Below are 20,014 nucleotides of genomic sequence, written 5' to 3'. Positions count from 1 at the left end.
GCTCATTGTTTAGTAGCTGAATAGCTTGAATGGGAAAACATATAGATTGAGAAGCTTGTTAACAAAACATTTACACATGAACATCACTGTGATATGGGTAATACTTGTACACGCAAATTGTTTTACACAGTTTTATACACAATCCAAAAAACAACTAAAACGATGACTTAAAGTAAGAAGTTTTATATAAAGAATGCTTATAGAATCTAAACTCAATTAAAAATATACATTAAAATAATGTCTCGGAAAATATGAGCAATAATTTTTTTTCAAAAAAAAAGTCAAAAGTTATAGTTTTATATATATTAGTCAATGTCCCCGTGATAAGCATGTACAATTCATTTTGAAAATTTTAACAAGAAATTATTTATATGGCTCATATATAATACTCATTATATGTTATAATAATTTGGGAATAAATATTTAGACACGAAATAAATTTTTTCAATGCATTTGAAATAAAATCATTTATCAAAATGGAATTTATCGTTCTTTATATCCCAAAAATGATATTTGATTGATTATATACTAGATTTTACAATAATTATCATTTTAATCTACAAATCAAACAATCCTATAAAAAAATTACTTTCATTTTTTTTTGGTTGCAAAATATAGTAGTTTTGATAATGATCATCACTACAAGAAAATCGAGCTATTGCAGCGGTTGCGAAAACTGCTGCTATATATCATATATTACAGTGCTTTTTTGGCCTGCCCCTGTAGATGATATATATTGCAGCATTTCATTGGACCGATGCAATATATCAATCCTTTTGCAGCGTACTATAATGGCGCTATATAAACCATCGCAATATACTTGCTTTAGTGGTGTTAGAATTAGCTATAGTGGTGCTCCATAAACTCGCCGCAATAAATATACCCTTTTGCGGCATACTATAGCAGCGGTATAGAAAACTGCCGCAATATATATTTTTTGGCAGCATTTGATTTAGTTATAATGGCGCCACAATATGTCTTTTTGCGGCATTTTTTAGTTATAGCGGCTGTTTAAGCAACTGCCACAAGAAACTTGTTAATTGCCCAAAAGTCCAATTTTTTCTCCCTTTTTTTTTTTTTTTTTTTTTTTTTTTTTGTATTTTGTTTTTTGTTTTTCCTTTCCCTCGCATAAATCTATCAATTTAGACCCCAACCTTTTCATTTCTCATCCGTTTGTCTCCCTAAAAAGAAAAAAAACTCTCTCCTTCGCACTCTCAAATTAAAATCTCATGTCATTGATCTCAAAACCCAACGATCGATTTTCCCACCACCACCACACATTCTCACTCTCAAACTCTAGATTAGGTCTGTCTCTATTAGCACTCACTGCTGCCACTAGCCAATTGAAGCCCTAAAAGCAGCCATCGAGGCTTGACTGGGAATATAGGAGTGACTTTCAACAACATGTCCACAACTCATCACGGGACTCAACTGACCACCACTTCCACAACCACCAATCACCACGGTCCACCATGGAGGGACGAGGCAGAAAGAGAGAGACCCATCAAGAGAGTGACCCACTAAAAGAGAGACATTGATTTGAGCGAAAGAGAGAGTGAAGCACTGATCTTTGAGAGAGAGACATCGATCTAAGAGAGAGAGAGAGAGAGAGAGAGAGAGAGAGAGAGAGAGAGAGAGAGAGAGAGTTTGTATGAGAGTGGAGGACATTGAGACATATTTGGGCCTGATTTTAAGTAAAAGTGAGAGATAGAGAGAGTGGATCAATGAGTGCTATGTTCAAAGAGTGAAGAGCAAAGATGGCAATGCTTGGTCATGGAGTTAGAGAGAGACCTAATAATTTTGGAAAATAGAGAGAGTGGGAGAGGAAGGATTGCGAATGTCTTAGCTAGAAGAGTTGGAGAATCGGTTTGAGAAGGAGGTTTTGGGGCTGAAGTTTTTTGGAGTGTATGACTGTGCGAGAAAATGCTTAATAAAATGTGGCCTTTTAATTCATTGTTATTGATAGAAGAATTTGTGTTATTTTATTTAGTAGTCATTAGAAAAAACAACACTTCGCAGCAATGTGATTTAATTTAACGTAAAAAAAAAAAAAAAAAATTGTATTCAGTTTCAATCTATGTTAATAAATAAACAACATAAAAGATAAAAAATAATTATTTTTCAATGCATTTCAAATAAATCTTCTATTAAAATGAAATTAACATTTTTTTTAAATCACTAAAATTATCTATGATTGATAGTATATTAAATTTTACAATAATGCCTATTTTAATGTACAAAATCAAACAATCCTTTAGAAAGTTATCTTCGTATTTTTATTGCAACATATAGTTTTGATCTCTCTCATGATTGAGAATATTCCTCTCGTAGGTGTTGTAGAATCAAAAAGATTTTGATATTTTAATTCTTGCCAACCATTAGGAAAAATTCAGAAAGAAATGACAATGAATATTAATAATAAAGAAAGAACATATATGCACTAAATGTACCGTCCCCATCATAATTTGAAGGAAAATATATATATACTAGCATTATGCCCGGGTGATGCATAGCTTAATCAAAATTCATATGTTGATAATTTTATAATTAATTTACTTAAAATTAAATATTAAAATAGAAAATAAAAATAAATGAATATTTTTCTTTTAAATTATATAATGAATGTGTATTTTGTGAGACTAAAATAATAATAATAATAATAATAATAATAATAATAATAATAATAATAATAATAATAATAATAATAATAATAATAATAATAATACCCAAAATGAGATGAATACAATTCATACATTATTTTTTTGTGAAGTTAATTATATATTAATGATGGGGTTGGCTTCAAAAAAAAAAATCAACTAAACAAAATGATGGCGCTGCAATCCATTTATTTTGGAGATATGATTTTATTTACTCTTAATAATAAAAGGATTAGATGAATAAAATTTGGATTGTAATCCAATTTATCAACATAGAAATCATAGGAGAAGAAGATAAGAACAAAAAAAAAAAAAAATTATATCTTTTTTTTCAATAAAAGAAAGTACAAAAATTTCCGTACGATGCATAGGGCTTAATCAAGAATTACGTGTAAACTGAAAATAAGAAAATATTTCTTAGTTTCATTGAAATTAAATAATAAAATAGATAATAAAAATAAATTATTCTTTTACTTTTTTTTTTGGAAGTGAAGTACTCTTTTAGTTTAAGTTAAAATATAAAAAACCACAATATACACACAGATATAAATGAAAATGCCTAAGATTGAATATATAAATGCAATCCATAAAATAATTTAAAACATGGTTTAGTAAAAGATTCAATTAAAAAAACTATAATAAAATGTTTATTTATAAATCTAAAATCGAAAAATCTTATTTCATTTAAATATTTTATATGGTTCCAAAGAGATTTTCTCTCTAACCTAATTAATTTCATTAAATTAGAGAATTAAAATTTTTCCACTTACATCATTTAGTATTTTTTTTAGTAATATTTAAACTTAAGAAATAGTAAATAAATAGATTTATTTACTTAATTAAATCATTATATATAATTAGATATAGTCTAAGAGAATTATATAAGTTTATTTATTTTAAGATCATTATTACATTTATATTTGAAAAAAATTGCTAATAATTAATACCTTCATGCTACCATTTAATGGTCCTCTTCCTCATCTTGTTCTTCCTCCTAATCATTGGATCAAGCTTGTGGTTATTGTGTTGCATTGTTTATATTGGGAACTACTTGAATTCACTAAAAAAAAAAAAAAAAAAAAAAAAAATCAAACTCGGCTTATTTACTCTTTTTCAAATTCAAATATTCTTCTTTTTCTTTACCTCATCCTCAACCCAAAAAAAAAAAAAAAAAAAAAAAAAAAAAAAAAAAAAAAAAAAAAAAACAAAACAAAACAAAAGAAGGGTAGGTATACCTGACTCATATGGTGAAATTCTATATCTGAAAATTGGTTCAGAGAATCAAAGATTCAAAGGTTTTAGTGCTCATAATCCCACCACCACTATTCTCTGTCAACGTATTCTTGTTCTTTGAGTTGATTACTGTTTTGAGCTATTGCATTGCATTTTCTATTTTTTTGTGATGGCGAAGTTAATTAGCTTTTTTGTGGGGGTGAGCTCACATAATGATAGGAGTACTAAATAGGTTAGTGTATAGGAATATTAGTAGATCTAGGATTTGAGAAGAAAATAACTTAATATGAACAAAAAGAAAAAGGAGCTTAGATAATCAAGAAGTTTAGGTATACTTTATCCCAAAAAAATAGTTAATGTTATTAGCTACAAAAAAGAAATAAATTTATAAATTTTTACGTGAAGTAGGTGAAATAGAGTGAAGTAGCTTTTTATTTTTTATTTTTTTAAGATACACTACTAAAAAATTCTTACGTGAGGTGAAGTAGTTTTTTCTTTTACGTGAAGTAGTTTTTTTTATCTTTATTTTTATTTTTTTTATAGATAAACTAATTAATGAGAAGAATTAATTAGAATCCTCATGAGATAAACTACTTAATGATAAGAATGAATTTTTAGTTCTTTAAAAATCTAAAAATCTAATAAAATTTCTGCAATTTGATGAAGACATTTGGTGTAACCACGGTGTCTAAACTCAACTTTTATTATATATAATATGAAATATGATATAGATAGATAGATAGATAAAAAAAAAAGAAAAAAAGAAAAAAGAAAAAAGGGCACACACACACAAAAGAGCAAAACTACATTTAAAAAAAAAAAAATAAATAAAAGAGTAATATTGCTTGAAACACCTTATAGCATCTTATTGCTCTTTTTGCCCCTACTTTTCTATTGTTAGGAATTTTTTTTTAAAATTTTTAAAATACTAAAATGCTTTATGTTTTTTTTTTTTTTTTTTTTTTTTTTTTTTTTTTTTTTATTTGTAATGGAGGGCTCAGAGTAATAAGCTAGCTGGCTATTTCTTTTTCTTTTTTTTCTAAGCTTCTTTGGATTTTATTTTTATTTTTTGAGAAACAAAATAACTGTCAAATACACACATACTTAATTTCACTCTTTCATTACCAAGCCTCTTTGGATTAATTGAACTTTTAGAGGATGAACTTTAAATAGTCACATACGTATATATATATATATATATATATATTTTTTTTTTTTTTTAAGTAAATAATTTTGGAGAGGGAGTTGGGGCTAGGGTGGGCTATCTCCCTTGTCCCAAGGTGAATTCGTCTTTGCTCATGTTCTACGTAGTTTTGTGAAGCTCATAAGTAATATCAGGTATGTAATATTTTTTATAATAATTAACATAATCTTATTTTGATTGAAGTAAAATTACTTTTACTGGTGTGCATTATTGACAACATTTTTATTATGCATCAATCCAAATTAGCAATTGTGAAAAACTTATTGAATTCTCATATAGATAGTCATCACCAACAGCTGGAAGAAGGTAGATGCATGATAGTTGTATGATAGTTGTTGAACAGTAAGCCAATTAAGACTTCATTCTTATTTGTAAGATGTTATATGTGTCTTGGGAATAATTTATCTAAGTTTTTGCCGAAATTTTTTATTACTGAAAGTATTGTAGATAAAAAGTAAAAGATAAATAAAATAAGTAGGTGATTTATGTGAGACCTGTATATAGTAGGAAAAATAAGCAAAAATTAAATAAAATAAATAGGTGATTCACTTGAAACTAGCAGATTCTCAAAAAAAAAAAAAAAAAAAAAAAAAAAAAAAAAAAAAAAAAAAAAAAAACCTTGAGCAAATTGTAGGAAAAATAGTTAACAAATTGGCTTATAAATGCATCCCAAAGATAGGACTTGACATTATTATTATTATTATTTTTTTTTTTTTTGGGTAATAAGGATTAGCATATGTCATGATAGGATTTGACATTAAATGCCTTGTTTGTTTCGACATTAATATTTTTTAGAAAATGAATCATTTTCCAAAAATATATTTCCTAGAAGATTAGCGCAACTTCCTATATTGAGTAGCTATTTGAAAATGTGTTGGAAAATTATCGCTTGGCTTTCCTCATTTAACTTTAGGTAAGATATGATTGTTTCTTTATTTAGCGGAAAACAATTCTATCTCGTGTAAAAATTAAGAAATAGTTTTCCTATGACCATTGGAAAAAAAATTATTTTAATATTACCAAATACAGAAATATACAAAAATTATCTCACATAAGGTATTTTATTGAAACAAAGGGAGCGTATTTGTTGATTTTTTATTTGATGAAATATTTGTTGAATTTTTTGATCGATAGGATTTGTCTCAATTTTGTCCATGTCATTAGGATTTTCATTAAAATTATGGAGACATTATTAAGTTTTAACTTTTATTGTTTAAGATTTCAGAGGACATTGCAATTTCATTATATATAAGGGTGGATTAAGGGCAATTAAATTACACGTGGCTTCTCCACACAAAAAAGAAAAAAGAAAAAGAAAAGAAAAGTAAGCATGGATACTCAAATTGAATTAACATGTTAAATCATTTACATAAGTCCTATAATTATTTCCCTCAAAAAAAGAGTCTTATAATTATTAATTAAACAAATAAAGGTCTTGTTAATGCGTGTTTTTAGAGCATTTGTTAATGGACTATTTTAGGATAGTTTTAATATCATTTTTATGGAAAATGTAAAAAATTATCAAAAAAATCAATTGTTTTTTTTATTTTTTCATAAAATATTTCTAAAAAATATTTTATAAACCAATCTTTTTAAGGCAATTGTTAAATTTTCCTAGTAAATAATATGATTAAAATTACATGTAAATATTCATTCGAGTTGTTTTTGGGTTTAGATGATCAGCTGGCTTTTTATTTAAATTTTCTTTTGTTCGTGGGTCCGCAACAAAGAAGCTTATTTGTAGCTTATTTCTTCATACGTTAGGTATTGTTTTTGGAAAAAAAGGCATTGTTTGTAGGTCCTACCTTTTGCTTTTTCAATAGTAAGTAAAAGGAAAATTACAACTTATCTACTTGTGATTTGACCAAAATTTAAAATGATTACTTGTGATTTGAAATTTGACACTTTATCCACTTAAGATTTTACCAAAATTTAAGTTGCTTACCTGTGGTTTGAAATTTCATGACGCAAGTGTTTCGCTTGATTCGTTTTAATCTTATTTGATCTTATATTTTTATATTTTTTTTTGTTTTTAGAGGAAAAAAATATAAAAGTAGAGCAAAATTACATAATTAGCCATGCTTTTATCAAATGTGAGTTACAAAATTCTAACTGAGTTAATCTTAGGTGGGTAAAATGTCAAATTTCAAACCACATGTAAGTAACTTAAATTTGGGTCAAACCATAAGTTGGTAAGTTGTAATTTGCCCTTAAATAAACTAGATAAATGTTCAAAAGTTTTCCTTCACTATTTACATATATTGTTAAAGGATGATATTAATAAGTGCCTTTAGAGAAATTGTTAATAAATCATATTAAGAAAATTTTTAACACTACTTTCATAGTATATATAAAAAGCAGTCAAAAAAATTAATTGTTTTATCATTTTTCTATAAAATATTTCTAAAAATAATTCTTAAACTAATGCCTTTAGAACATTCGTTAACATTTCCCATAATTAAAACAAGTCATATAACTTATAATTAAATAGACCATAAAATTAAAAATATATGTTAATGGTTTTATTAATTATCAGTTTAAAAGAATTTATTTCAAACCAATTTAAGCATACAATTTTCCCTTGAGAGAAATTTTATTTAGATCCAGAAAATAATTCTATTCATTAAAAAATATAAAAATAAAGTCGATTGAGAACAAGGCACGAGTTGTTTATGCCATTAAATTTGGGTCAAACCATAAGTTGGTAAGTTGTAATTTGCCCTTAAATAAACTAGATAAATGTTCAAAAGTTTTCCTTCACTATTTACATATATTGTTAAAGGATGATGTTAATAAGTGCCTTTAGAGAAATTGTTAATAAATCATATTAAGAAAATTTTTAACACTACTTTCATAGTATATATAAAAAGCTGTCAAAAAAATTAATTGTTTTATCATTTTTCTATAAAATATTTCTAAAAATAATTCTTAAACTAATGCCTTTAGAACATTCGTTAACATTTCCCATAATTAAAACAAGTCATATAACTTATAATTAAATAGACCATAAAATTAAAAATATATGTTAATGGTTTTATTAATTATCAGTTTAAAAGAATTTATTTCAAACCAATTTAAGCATACAATTTTCCCTTGAGAGAAATTTTTTTAGATCCAGAAAATAATTCTATTCATTAAAAAATATAAAAATAAAGTCGATTGAGAACAAGGCACGAGTTGTTTATGCCATTAGTACATCCTAACCGCTACATGGAAAAGACAAAAGAGTGAGTAAAATGCCGTTACAGAAGCAGTGAAGCATTTCAGTGCAGTAGTACTTAGCTTAGCTGGGCTCCAAGAAAGGAGTAATCTTTGCACAGTTGCAACAGTGAAGAGCAAGAGACATAAAGGCAACATAGGCACTTGTACTGAAGTTTTAAACACAAACACCAACAAAGGCCAAGCAAAAGAAAAAAAAAAAAAACCATGATCTTCTTCCACATCAATCCCATCACCATTTTTCTCTTTCTCACTTCTCTCATTCTCTCATCTCACCCCTACAACTTCTCTGCAGCTTCTGATTCTGAAGTCGGTATGTTTTCTCTTTCTCTATCATATAGCTTTTTTTTTTTTTTTTTAATAAATTTTTTTTAGTTATGACTTATGAGCAATGCAAACATATAATTGTCTCACTACATCTTCAAGGTCTCTTATAAGGATTTTTCTGGTTCTTAGTTTATGTTTTAGATTTGAAGAATGGTTTCTTTCAATCGTCTGCATAGACACATACAAAGACAAGAAAATCCAACTTTCTTTTTTTGGGTGGAAGTTCTTTCTTTGATCAAATCACATTTAGAAAAATACCATTATTTTATAATGATGGCACTGTGATAAACACATTTTGGCAATTGCATGTATGCCAGATTACATTATACTCTTTTCTTTTCTTTAATGTTGCTACAAGTTAGTTTTTTTTTTTTTTTTTTTTTTTTTTTTTTTTCTCCCTGAATTCTGATTCAAATGTCTTATTTGCTTAGATCACATTATCAAAAAGCACTATTTTAATTAACTCTCATGAAATCCGATTTTCCAGACAATGTAAAGTGTGCACTCAACTGTATTTCTTACCAAATAACAATTAATCTCACCATGACAAATCCTCCTTGTCCAGGATTTTCACTAAAACCGGTCAACTTTTTTAATTGTTGATTACCTAGGCTATCAATTAAGACAGTTGTCTCCTTGATTATTGCAATCTAAATATGAATGTGATTGAACTTTTTAAGCTATTCAGATCAGATGCAAATTATTTTAAAAAAAATATGAATTTGTTTATACAGTAATTAGTACTATAGACTATAGTGGCACCACTGTCACATACACAGTTATTTAATTATTATATATGTATTCTGTTCTTGCTTTGTAATTTTTATTTTTTATTTTTTCGGTTTATGCTTGAGAATAAAGTAAGTATTAGCTTCTTTACTTCTTGTTGCATCGGGTTCCAAGTGATAAGAAAAAAACAAGGAAACAATGTTAGAATATTAGGTTTGTTTCAGCACTTTCTGAAAGAAAGTCAAACTTTTTTTTTTTATCTTTTTAATGTTATTTTACTTGTCCTAGGATTGCCTGCTCTTCTTTTCTTTATGTCTGAGAAAATAAGATTCTCTCTCTCTCTCTCTCCACATTTTTACTTCACTTTCTTTGTAAGATTTTATCTTTAAAGATACGGATGCATTTGGATGTTGGTCATTTGCATGACAATGGAATATAACATTTTGCTTCACCTAGTAATGGAAGGACTATTGAATTCACTATATGTTAGCAAATGGGACTGTTATTAGTACTTATCAACCATCCTATTTAGGATATGGGAGAATAACAATTGGTGAGTGCTTAATACAAAAAAACAATTGGTGAGTGCTACATTCAGAAAGGATGAATAATTTTCCTTCAAAATGATATGGAAGATAAAATGGGAATTCTAAACACACTTGTAACCAGTTTGAGCCAGAGTGCAGTGATGTAAAATCATAATATTCAGATCATGATTACTTCAATCACTGTATTTGAACAATCTTTTCATGTCTTATAGGCGATGAAATCCCATTTACTTATACCGAAGGAACTGGTAAAGGGCCAAAGAAATGGGGCCAAATCGATCCACGTTGGAAAGCTTGTGGTAATGGGAAAATGCAATCTCCTATTGATCTTCTGAACAGAAGGGTGCAGGTTTTTCCTAGCCTGGGGAAATTAAAAAGGGATTACCAACCAGCTCCAGCTGTTGTGAAGAACAGAGGACATGACATTACGGTAAGCTGCCAGCCTGCCACTGAAGCTATACTTTGTTATCCTTTTTTCATGGTTGTGATTTTTATTATGTACCAATTCAGTTGATGCTTGCAAGCTTAATCTAATGAATGCTTGAGTTGCATACCCCCCAACTTGGACCATTTGGAACCAGGACAGGTTAATCATTATGATTAACCTATTCTGTTTATAGAAACATGCATCACATGGACAAATTAAATGATCCTTCTAAATCCTAAGCTTTAACTCCTTAAAGATGTAATAAACACACTCAGACTTGTATGTGTGTGCACATGTACACACACACATATACTCTGATGACAGTTTTGTAGTAGTCATGATAAATCATTTCCATATAAATGGGTAATAGATGTACTAAATCAGATGAATACTATTGATTAATTTATTATCTCAAACGGATGTTTCATCAGGTGATGTGGAAAGGGGATGCCGGAAAAATTAACATAAATGGGACTGACTACAAGCTGTTACAATTTCATTGGCATTCACCATCTGAGCACACATTCAATGGATCAAGGTTTTTGTTTGCCTTCATTTCACATTTAATATATCTCTGGGCTAATTGATTTTTGAACAACCCAGTCCATACATTGCTTTTGTACCCATACAAAATTTTAATCTTCTATTTTCAGGTATGACTTGGAGCTCCACATAGTTCATCTAAGCTCTAGTGGAGAGATAGCTGTTGTTGGAATTGTTTACAAATATGGCCGCCCTGATCCCTTACTATCAAAGGTATTTTGATGGTTTTCTATTCATTTGCTCTTTGAGATCCATTAATGCATATGAATGTGTGCACTATTTACAGTAATGTGTCACATTTTTTTATTAAATCCATAGTTAGGAGATGGATGTTATTGGAACTATTATAGATTTGGCCCCCTCGCCCCTTCCTTTCAATGGAATTTTTAGATGATTTTCTCTTTCTGACTCTCTCACACACACAAGCATATAGACTTGCGTAATATTCAGATAAATGCATACTTTTATATATTAAATGCACATAAAAAAATTACATGCATGCACGATCTTTTTAAGCTGTCAATACAGTAATGAACATAGAGCTCAACACATAATTAAGGGACTTAACCTGACAAAAAATGCCAAGAATTTCAATTTTGAAAAATTCATTTGTGTATTGTAATAGCTGCTTGACATTTATTTCAATGACATTTTCACTACACTGAATCATTAGAAGAGTAGTATTCTTCTGAATTTATCAAAATCTTAGTTTTAAGTGTGATTTTCTTCCTACAAATTTTCTTGATTATTGATTTCTTTATGCCCTTCCCCCTTTTTCTGAAGCTGTTCCACCACATAAAGTCAGATGGAAAAGAAGAGAGAGATTTGGGGATCTTTAACCCAGGAGCTATTAAGTTTGGGAGCAGAAAGTATTACAGATACATTGGTTCTCTTACAGTTCCTCCCTGCACTGAGGGTGTCATTTGGACAATAGTAAAGAAGGTCCTTCACTAAGCACACAATTTTCTTGACCAATAAATGCAATATTGGTTTTGTTGATTTTATTCACTCCATATATGCACTTTCCAACATACAACTTCTCTTTTATAGGTAAGGACAGTTTCAAGAGAGCAAGTGAGAGCATTAAGGGAAGCTGTTCATGATGTAAGTGTTTCTGAACTGGGATAACATAATTTTGATTAAATACTTCACAGAAATTAAGGATATGCAGGACTAACATTAAGGAATAATGATATAATTATAAGCTTTTGTTATTAAAAAAACATCTGAATATGAGTTTCAAATCTTACCTAAGCATTTCAGGCAATTTTTAACAAATAGCGTATTATAGCTAATTGGCAAGTTATTGCGCTAACCTTGTCAATACCCCCCCCCCCCCCCCCCCCTGTGAAAAAAACTGTCAGATGCAAGATGATTTTCAATATAGAATATACTAGTTTATTTAATTAACATGTCTTTTTGGCATTGAATTCTCTGGAGTGGATGGTCCAATACAATTATACATCCAATATATTAAAGAAGTCTAAATAAGGCATTTCAAAGTAGGAGTGGTTGCCACCACCTGCTTTTTAGAAGAAGTCATAATGGCTGTTCTGAGATTTGAAAGATAATTCCAATGATGAAGCTTTATTCTTGACCAATATAGTAGTCTTTTACATGAAGCTAGGCTTTTGGCTTAATTTACTGAAACCCTTACGGCTGATGTTTGGATAACTTTTTTTGCAAAGAAAAATTATAAACAATTAATACTTAAGCTGCTTTCAAACTAAAAACCAAAAAGAAAAGTGGTAAGCCAATTCATAACGTGCCTTCTGTTCACTTTAGTATGTATAGTATTTAAAAAAAAAAAAAAAAATTTATTGATATTACACATGCACCCGATGGGTTTTGAACCCAATGAGAGAAGGAAGTATCAGTTGAGCTATAGCTCATAATATATACATTTGAAGTGTACGGGAAAATTATAGAATACTTCGGAAGTACCATATATGTGTACTTCCCCTCTCACATGAATTGTTGGTCCTATCATAATTTAATTAATGAAACCCACTATTATATGAGAGGTAGAAGTACACAATTATGATACTGTTAGAGTATTCTATAATAACTTGATGAAACGTGGACTGGATCTTCTATTACATTTACTGCTGGTCTTTGGCAAAGGTACTTATGGCACTTCATTTGAGATATTTAATGCAAGAAAGAGTAAATACATTAGTCATAAAGCAAAGGAAACTGTACAAAAACTAGCGGGTGATGGAGACAATGTTACAGAATCAATTTTCCTCTAAGTGCTGGTTCACTTTAAGTTAATGTGTTTGTTTTGTTTTTACCAAGGAGAATTTGATTTTTGCTTTGTTCTTTTTCCAGGGATTTGAGGCAAATGCAAGGCCAACTCAGCGATCGAGTGAAATAGCAGTTGAGTTTTACACACCAAAAGAGAACGGAGGTTCTACTTAGGTTTCTATAATTTGAAAATAAAATTAATACTTGAAGAACCACATAACTGCATTATCTCCAAAATAAGAGATTTTTATACACACCAACTAGAACACCTTCCCTGTGTTAAGGGATTTTTATTCTCAATACAAAGAACTTGTTATGCACACGTTCAGCAGGTAAAAGAAATAAACATCCAAGAAGTGACATTTCTGGTTTGTTTTTAAGTTAATGCTACACCATTTGAAATATGAAATTTGGAGCAGTTTACCATGTGGTTCATACATACATCGTTACCATTCATCATTCCCGCGAATGGATTTCTTCATGGTTGTTTGTTTGGAGGTGTGTCTTGTTGAAGAGTGACAAAACAAGCGCAGAATATGGACATGCAATATTGTGGCAGTCCATGTAGTGCCAAGCATTGCCCTTTAAAATTTGGTTAAAGTGTTTTCTTGTTTGTAATTGCTAATAACACAAAAACTGAGGCAATAACTTAAATTGCTTGTCAACAAAAGGGCATTCGCACATAAGAATGCTTTTTACTAATGTTTGGGTCAACTATCAATCTTCGATATTGTCTCATTAATATGACTTTAAGGGCTTTTATTAGGATAAAGTTTAGCTATAAAATTGATTGTAGCCTAAGGCTACAACTTTACTCACACTACAAAAAAACTAGGCTATTGCGGCAGGTCAAAATTGTTTCAAAAGCCCAAAAAACCACTGCTAAATGCCCTTTTTGCCTATTGTGGCAGTAACAAAAAATGCCGCTATTAATACACCTTTTAGTGGCGTTTTTGGTTTTTTGCAATAGGCAGAAAACCGCTGTCATATGTTGTTAGAATTCGTGTAAACAAATTTTTAGCGGCAGGCAAAAGGCCCCACTATAGAGAACCAATTAAAACGGACTCATTGCACTTTTAGCGGTGGGGAGAAACGCCGCTATATGTGTCAACCTTTTAGTGGTGGGGCAAAAATGCTGCTATAGGGCTTCATTTAAATTATAATATATGCACCTTTAGCAGCGTTAAAAAATGCTACTATAGGTTTCTTTTTTTTTTTTCTTTTTTTTACCAGTAGGTATCAAAATCACTATTTTTTTTTTTTACAAACCTATTACAAAGAACCTGTAATAGTTTTAGCTCTACTAACACAATACCACAGATGCAACTAATTAACAACACCGCAAATGGATCCAAACTAACGTAATATTAACATAAAGATATATTATCAAAGTTCCAAAGTATTTAAACAAATCCTTCAACACTTTTGCAAGAAGATGCCCTTGGTACACTTTTGCAAGAAGAACCAGTAGTCCGAACTCCACGCCTGCTGGTAATAGTATACTTAGTAGTGGTCACTTGTTCTGCAACTTTCTGCTTCAACTTGGCCAAATCTGCTTCAACAAGTGCAATCTCCTCTAGCTCAGCCCCTGTCTTCACATCAGTTTGAAGTCATAAGCATGTGTTATACAAGCATTTGAATTCTTTAGGCAAGCACTATGCCTAAAGAATTCAAATTGTTTAGTGTTGCCCCCAAAAAAAAAAAGTCCCTAAAATTTCTTGACCACCCAAAACTTTCATCATGTAGATTCCTAAATAGGATAACCAACTCTTTTTTTTTTTTTTTTTTTTTTTTTTTTTTTTTATATGCATTTTAACTAGGAAATGCCAGTTAACCTAGAGGTCATTGGTCACCAACACCTGAATTTGAAACATGTCTTTTCTGCAGTCATCTTGTTCAAGAAACAATATTACACAAGGTCTTTAAGTAAAGTTCTAAAAAATTTGACAACAGGACCAAACAATGAACACGACAATATATCAAAATGACATTGACTCACTAACATGTAACAAGACTGTTTTACTCTTAGCAACAGGTATCAACATCAGCAAGAGGTCATTTTCTCAAAGCAAAGAAACAAATTTGAAAACAAGAAACCTCAGTAGTTTTAGTAATTACTAATTAGTCTATTGGTGTAGGCTTACTAAAGTTGGAATCCCATTCTTATCACAATCTCATACAATCAATTATTGTCATTGTCACAACCATACAACATTTCTCACTACCATCGTATCTAAAACATCCCATAAAAAAATTGTAACATCATCATAAACCTCAACATTAAAAGCATCAAAAAAATTTTAAAAAAAGAAGCAAGAGTGACAACCTTAACAACCAGGGACCTCTATTGGACAAGAGTTAGTGCATTGGAAGAGGAATCATAAGTTGAAATAAAACCAAAAAAAAAAAAAAAAAAAAATGTTACATAACAAGCAAGTAATAGGAACTTATTGGGTACTAAAAATAATATATATTTTTTAGTTTTAAAAAGCTGATCTTCAAGAGGAAGAGCTAGTTGGCCTTGAGGTTGATGACCATGGGCATTGTTTCCTACACAAGGAAGAAGAAAAGGGTCAAAAGTAGAATAGTATCTCATAAGAAACTAATGGCTAGCTTCAAAATTTTGGTACTAGGGATATAATTTCAAACAATTTTAAGGAGAAGAAACTAACCAGAGAGAGGTTTTGAAACTCTAAGACTCATCATCACTAGACTCATCATCATTGGACTTATCATCATTAGACTCATAAATATCATTACTAAGCTCTTCATCATCGAGAAAGTCTTGTTCGAGCAATTCATCTTCACTGATCAACGGTATATCATAAATGGTTCCTTCTTCATTAACTCGAGCCCAAACATGGTTGTCATTTGCATCATCACATGCATCATCAGTAGTTATATTGTAAGGGACATTCTTAAGATAGGTACCCACTTCATCACCACCACCATCATCATCATCATCATCATGTGAAGCATTAATACCAACATCAAACACCTTCTTAGGTTTTGTTTTGACCTCCACCGCCCAATCTGTATGTCTCACATCTTCCACGTAAAACACTTGTGAAACTTAAGATGCTAATACATAAGGCTCGTCAATCAATCGACCACTCGTGTGTATCAATCATGAAAAATTGACAAGGGGAAATCCAAACTCATTTTTTTTTGCATCCTCTCCCACTAATAATGTCAACCCATTGACATTTGAATAGTACATATCGATACTTGTCAGAGTAGTTCAACTCAATAATATCAACTAGTACACCGTAATAAGTAGCACCACCTTTGGTAACAACACAAACTCCACTGTTTTGAGCTTTCCAAGTTGCCTCAGAATCTTTGATGTGAAACTTCACACCATTTATAACATAACGCTTGAACTATTTTGCTTCATTATCTGGATATTGAGCAAGCTATATGACTTTAGCAAAGAGTTTCTTTTTCTCAGATTTATCCATTGACATCACCTAATATAGACAATGACGTTTATTATAAGTATGCTATCTAAAGTGTTACAACCAAGTTTTATATATAGACATTGATATCACCTATTATAAAAAACCAAGTTTTATATATATGTTTTACTTACATAGTTCCTAAACCAGCCGTAGAATTCCTCCATGTGCTGCTTTTGAACAACATCATTGGTTACGTGAAAAGAGAAATCAACCTTGATCTTCGCTATGTGTACACTATGTAGACAAACGTGTTAGTGTTAAGTTAGAATATTGTACTTGAATGCCATGAAAGGATATGCAGTGACATATTACTTGCTTGCGAAATGAAGTGATTTCTTCACAATTGAATAGCACATAACGATGTGCTTGGATCCATGAATTTGAATCTAGTGTAATGCTCACCATCGCACCCATGGATTCCTTGATATTCCTTACAGGCCGGTTGAATGCAGTTTCAACAGATTTAAAATAGCGTGAGTAGAATGCTAAGCATTCCTTTGCTATATACTCTTCTACAATGAAGCCTTCTGAATAAGTTTTATTATGTACGTAAGACTTAAGTCTTGACAAATACCTATTGGAAAACCCAAGATCAATAACGGGAAATTGGTGTGAAAAACAATTAATTAGATAGACAAAGTTACTATATGTGTTACCTTTCTATCCAACAATAATGAACTAGGCCAGCAACTTTGGCTTCGCTAGCCAAATGCGTGACTAGATGTACCATCACTGTAAAGAAAGAGGAAGGGAATATCCTTTCCAACTTACACAATGTCACTGAAATTCTCTTCACAAGAGCCCCAAGTTCATCCACATTTAGTACTTTGGAATATATCTCCCTAAAGAAACAAGATAAGCCAATTAAAGTCCAACTCACTTCGGGGGGCAATGATCCGCGTATTGCTATCGAAAAAAATTGCTGCATTAAGATGTGATTATCATGGCTCTTCAACCCACTAATCTTGCGTTCTTTGAGTTTAACTCAATGTGAGATGTTCGAAGAATATCCATCTGACACTTTTAAATCCTTCAAAACTTGCAAAAAACCATCATTTTCACTAGCATTTATATAATAGCAGGCATGTGGCATAGGTGTCTTATCATTCCCAAACTTTTCCAAGTGAAGTTCACTTTTTATACCCATATCCTTTAAGTTTTGATATACCTTCAAGTTATCCTTTGTCTTGCCATCCAAGTTCAACAATGTGCCGATTATATTATCGACTACATTCTTTTCAATATGCATCACGTCAAGATTGTGATGCAACACATGGTCCTCCTAATAAGACAAGGTGAAAAATATACTTCTCTTTTTCTTTTATTGGGCAAATTAACTATGTTCTTCCCAAACACATGATCGACTACAACATTCATTTGTAACATGATTTCCCCTCCAGATACCATAATAGGAGCTAATCTCGTATCAACATGCCCATCAAATGATTGTTTTTGCTTACGGAATTTATGATCACTATCCAATGTGAGAGACCGCGCCCCCGGCCCGTTTTTATAGGATGTTGGGCCAAACCCACGTAAATGGGTGGAGTCGTGTTATTGCCTCTCAAAATGGAGGTTCAACTAGTTATATTTTTCCCTTTAGATTAAGGATTTTACAATGGAGTCACCACTTATTTAATTATTGGAAAAATAAAAAAACCATAATTGAAAAATTCCTCATTTTATTAATTTGAAATTGAATTTACATTGATCATAGGAAAATTACATGGTTTTGGTCCTAGATACAATTTAAGATAAAGTACATGGCTTTGTTTTCTAGTTACAATTTAAAAATCGAAAATTACATGGATAAGCATTTGATCTACTAACTTTTGATCTAAGCTCGGAGGCTATGTTATAAGTTGGGAAGGTGTTAGGCACCCACCTTGCCTAGTGAAACCGGTCTTCTAGACTATGGTGGCCAACATTCATATCATATCATTCAATATGTCAATCAATTTACATGTTGAATTTAATGTGTGTGCATGTGATAAAACCTAATTCAATTTATTAAGCATTGCATTTGGATTGAAAAATAAATTCTAGTGAATGTGTGTAGATGGTGATAACCTAGATTCAAGGATTTTAAAGAATTATTAAACAAACATATTTTTCATATTTTTTATATGGATTTAAGATTAAATCTAGTGATATGCATGAACATGTGATGAACAACCAAGAACATGCGAAGAACACATAGGAACAATTAAGAACATTCAAACATATTCAAGGTAATTATCATGTTTTAATCTTAAATTCTCATCATAGCAACAAAAACAAACAGTTAGGGAAGAAGATTATACTTTCATGCAAGATCCATATGGTGGATGAGGGGACTCTTGATGGAGGTCCTAAGGGTGGAGGAAAAGAAGAGCTAGGAGAGGGAAAGTAAGTCTCACTCAATACCTTGAGTTTTAGGAAGACCAAGATATGACAAGACTACTCAACTTCACAAGAACTCAAGAGAAGAGAAGAGAGGGGAGTTTTTTGTGTGTTTTGGAATGAAGGAGATGGGGGGTTTATATAGTAGTGGTGGAGGAAATATGAATGGAAGACCATTTAATGAGGGTTGACAAAGAATCATGAACCTAGACCTCATTTTAGCCTTGGGGGAGATCTGGTGCATTAAATGGAAAGATTGGTGGGAGTGAGGAGCAAGACAAAATTCGGTTTTCTCGTAGCTGCTGTAACAGCCTGTAGAGCCAACTTCAAATAATCATATCTGACACAATTCTGATCGGAATTGTCTCGTTCTTGTGCTCACATTGAAGCCCTGGATGTCTAATTTCTGGGAAAATTAACTTTATTCATAGATTCAAAATGTTCTGAGAGATATCGATGAAATGGTGAGCAGAGGTCATTTGTTAGAAAATGATTTCAACACAATTAACATTAATAGGTCCCCAATTAGCTCCCAATTAACATTAAATGGCTCCAATCACTCCCATTTCAGACTTAATTGGTTCCAAATTTACCCTAATTAAAAGATAATTGCACAAATTACTCATTGAATAATTAATGTTTAACTATCTAGTTAATTAGGTGTGTGCAATCCTACCATAAAATATAGTCCTAACCAATCAAATTATGACATATCATTGTTCTCAAATTGATTATGCTTATAACCAATTGAAATCAATTGTTCATAATCACATATAATCAGACTCAATTTGTGATGGTGCATCTCGGCCAAGATGGTCCGATTAGGGCTTATGACTAGTCGATTTGATCGTTACAACATCAAGATCATTTTGGTGAAATGAGATTAAGGATCTAGTGATCAGAATCATGATGCATATTTTCAAGGTAAAATTACCCTTTTACCCTCCATGTGAGGTTAAACACGGGTTACAAAAATGGGGTGTCAACAGAATGCCCCTCATTGGCAGAGCTTGAAAAACGAATGTTAATGTATGAAA

The 20,014-nt window shown here is 30.7% G+C and overlaps 1 protein-coding gene across 1 annotated transcript; it reads left to right on the top strand.

The window, feature by feature from the left end:
* Nucleotides 1-8,380: 8,380 nt before the first annotated feature.
* On the top strand, nucleotides 8,381-13,571 carry LOC115953772 (alpha carbonic anhydrase 4-like). Its single transcript, XM_031071567.1, has 7 exons — nucleotides 8,381-8,626; nucleotides 10,130-10,347; nucleotides 10,776-10,882; nucleotides 10,998-11,100; nucleotides 11,671-11,829; nucleotides 11,938-11,991; nucleotides 13,219-13,571. The coding sequence occupies exons 1-7, from the start codon at nucleotides 8,521-8,523 to the stop codon at nucleotides 13,306-13,308; spliced, it is 837 nt and encodes a 278-aa protein (XP_030927427.1). The 5' UTR covers nucleotides 8,381-8,520; the 3' UTR covers nucleotides 13,309-13,571.
* Nucleotides 13,572-20,014: the final 6,443 nt, after the last annotated feature.

This window comes from Quercus lobata, chromosome 7 (genome assembly GCF_001633185.2).
Source record: "Quercus lobata isolate SW786 chromosome 7, ValleyOak3.0 Primary Assembly, whole genome shotgun sequence".
In the NCBI taxonomy this organism is placed as follows: Eukaryota; Viridiplantae; Streptophyta; class Magnoliopsida; order Fagales; family Fagaceae; genus Quercus; species Quercus lobata.
This window is presented reverse-complemented; position numbering and strand designations above follow the sequence as displayed.

Excerpts from the sequence above, each read along its gene's own strand:
- LOC115953772 (XM_031071567.1), top strand. The coding sequence starts at position 8,521 with ATGATCTTCTTCCACATCAATCCCATCACCATTTTTCTCTTTCTCACT. Across the intron at positions 8,627-10,129 it reads AGCTTCTGATTCTGAAGTCG|GCGATGAAATCCCATTTACT; the intron begins GTATGTTTTCTC and ends CATGTCTTATAG. Across the intron at positions 10,883-10,997 it reads CACACATTCAATGGATCAAG|GTATGACTTGGAGCTCCACA; the intron begins GTTTTTGTTTGC and ends TTCTATTTTCAG.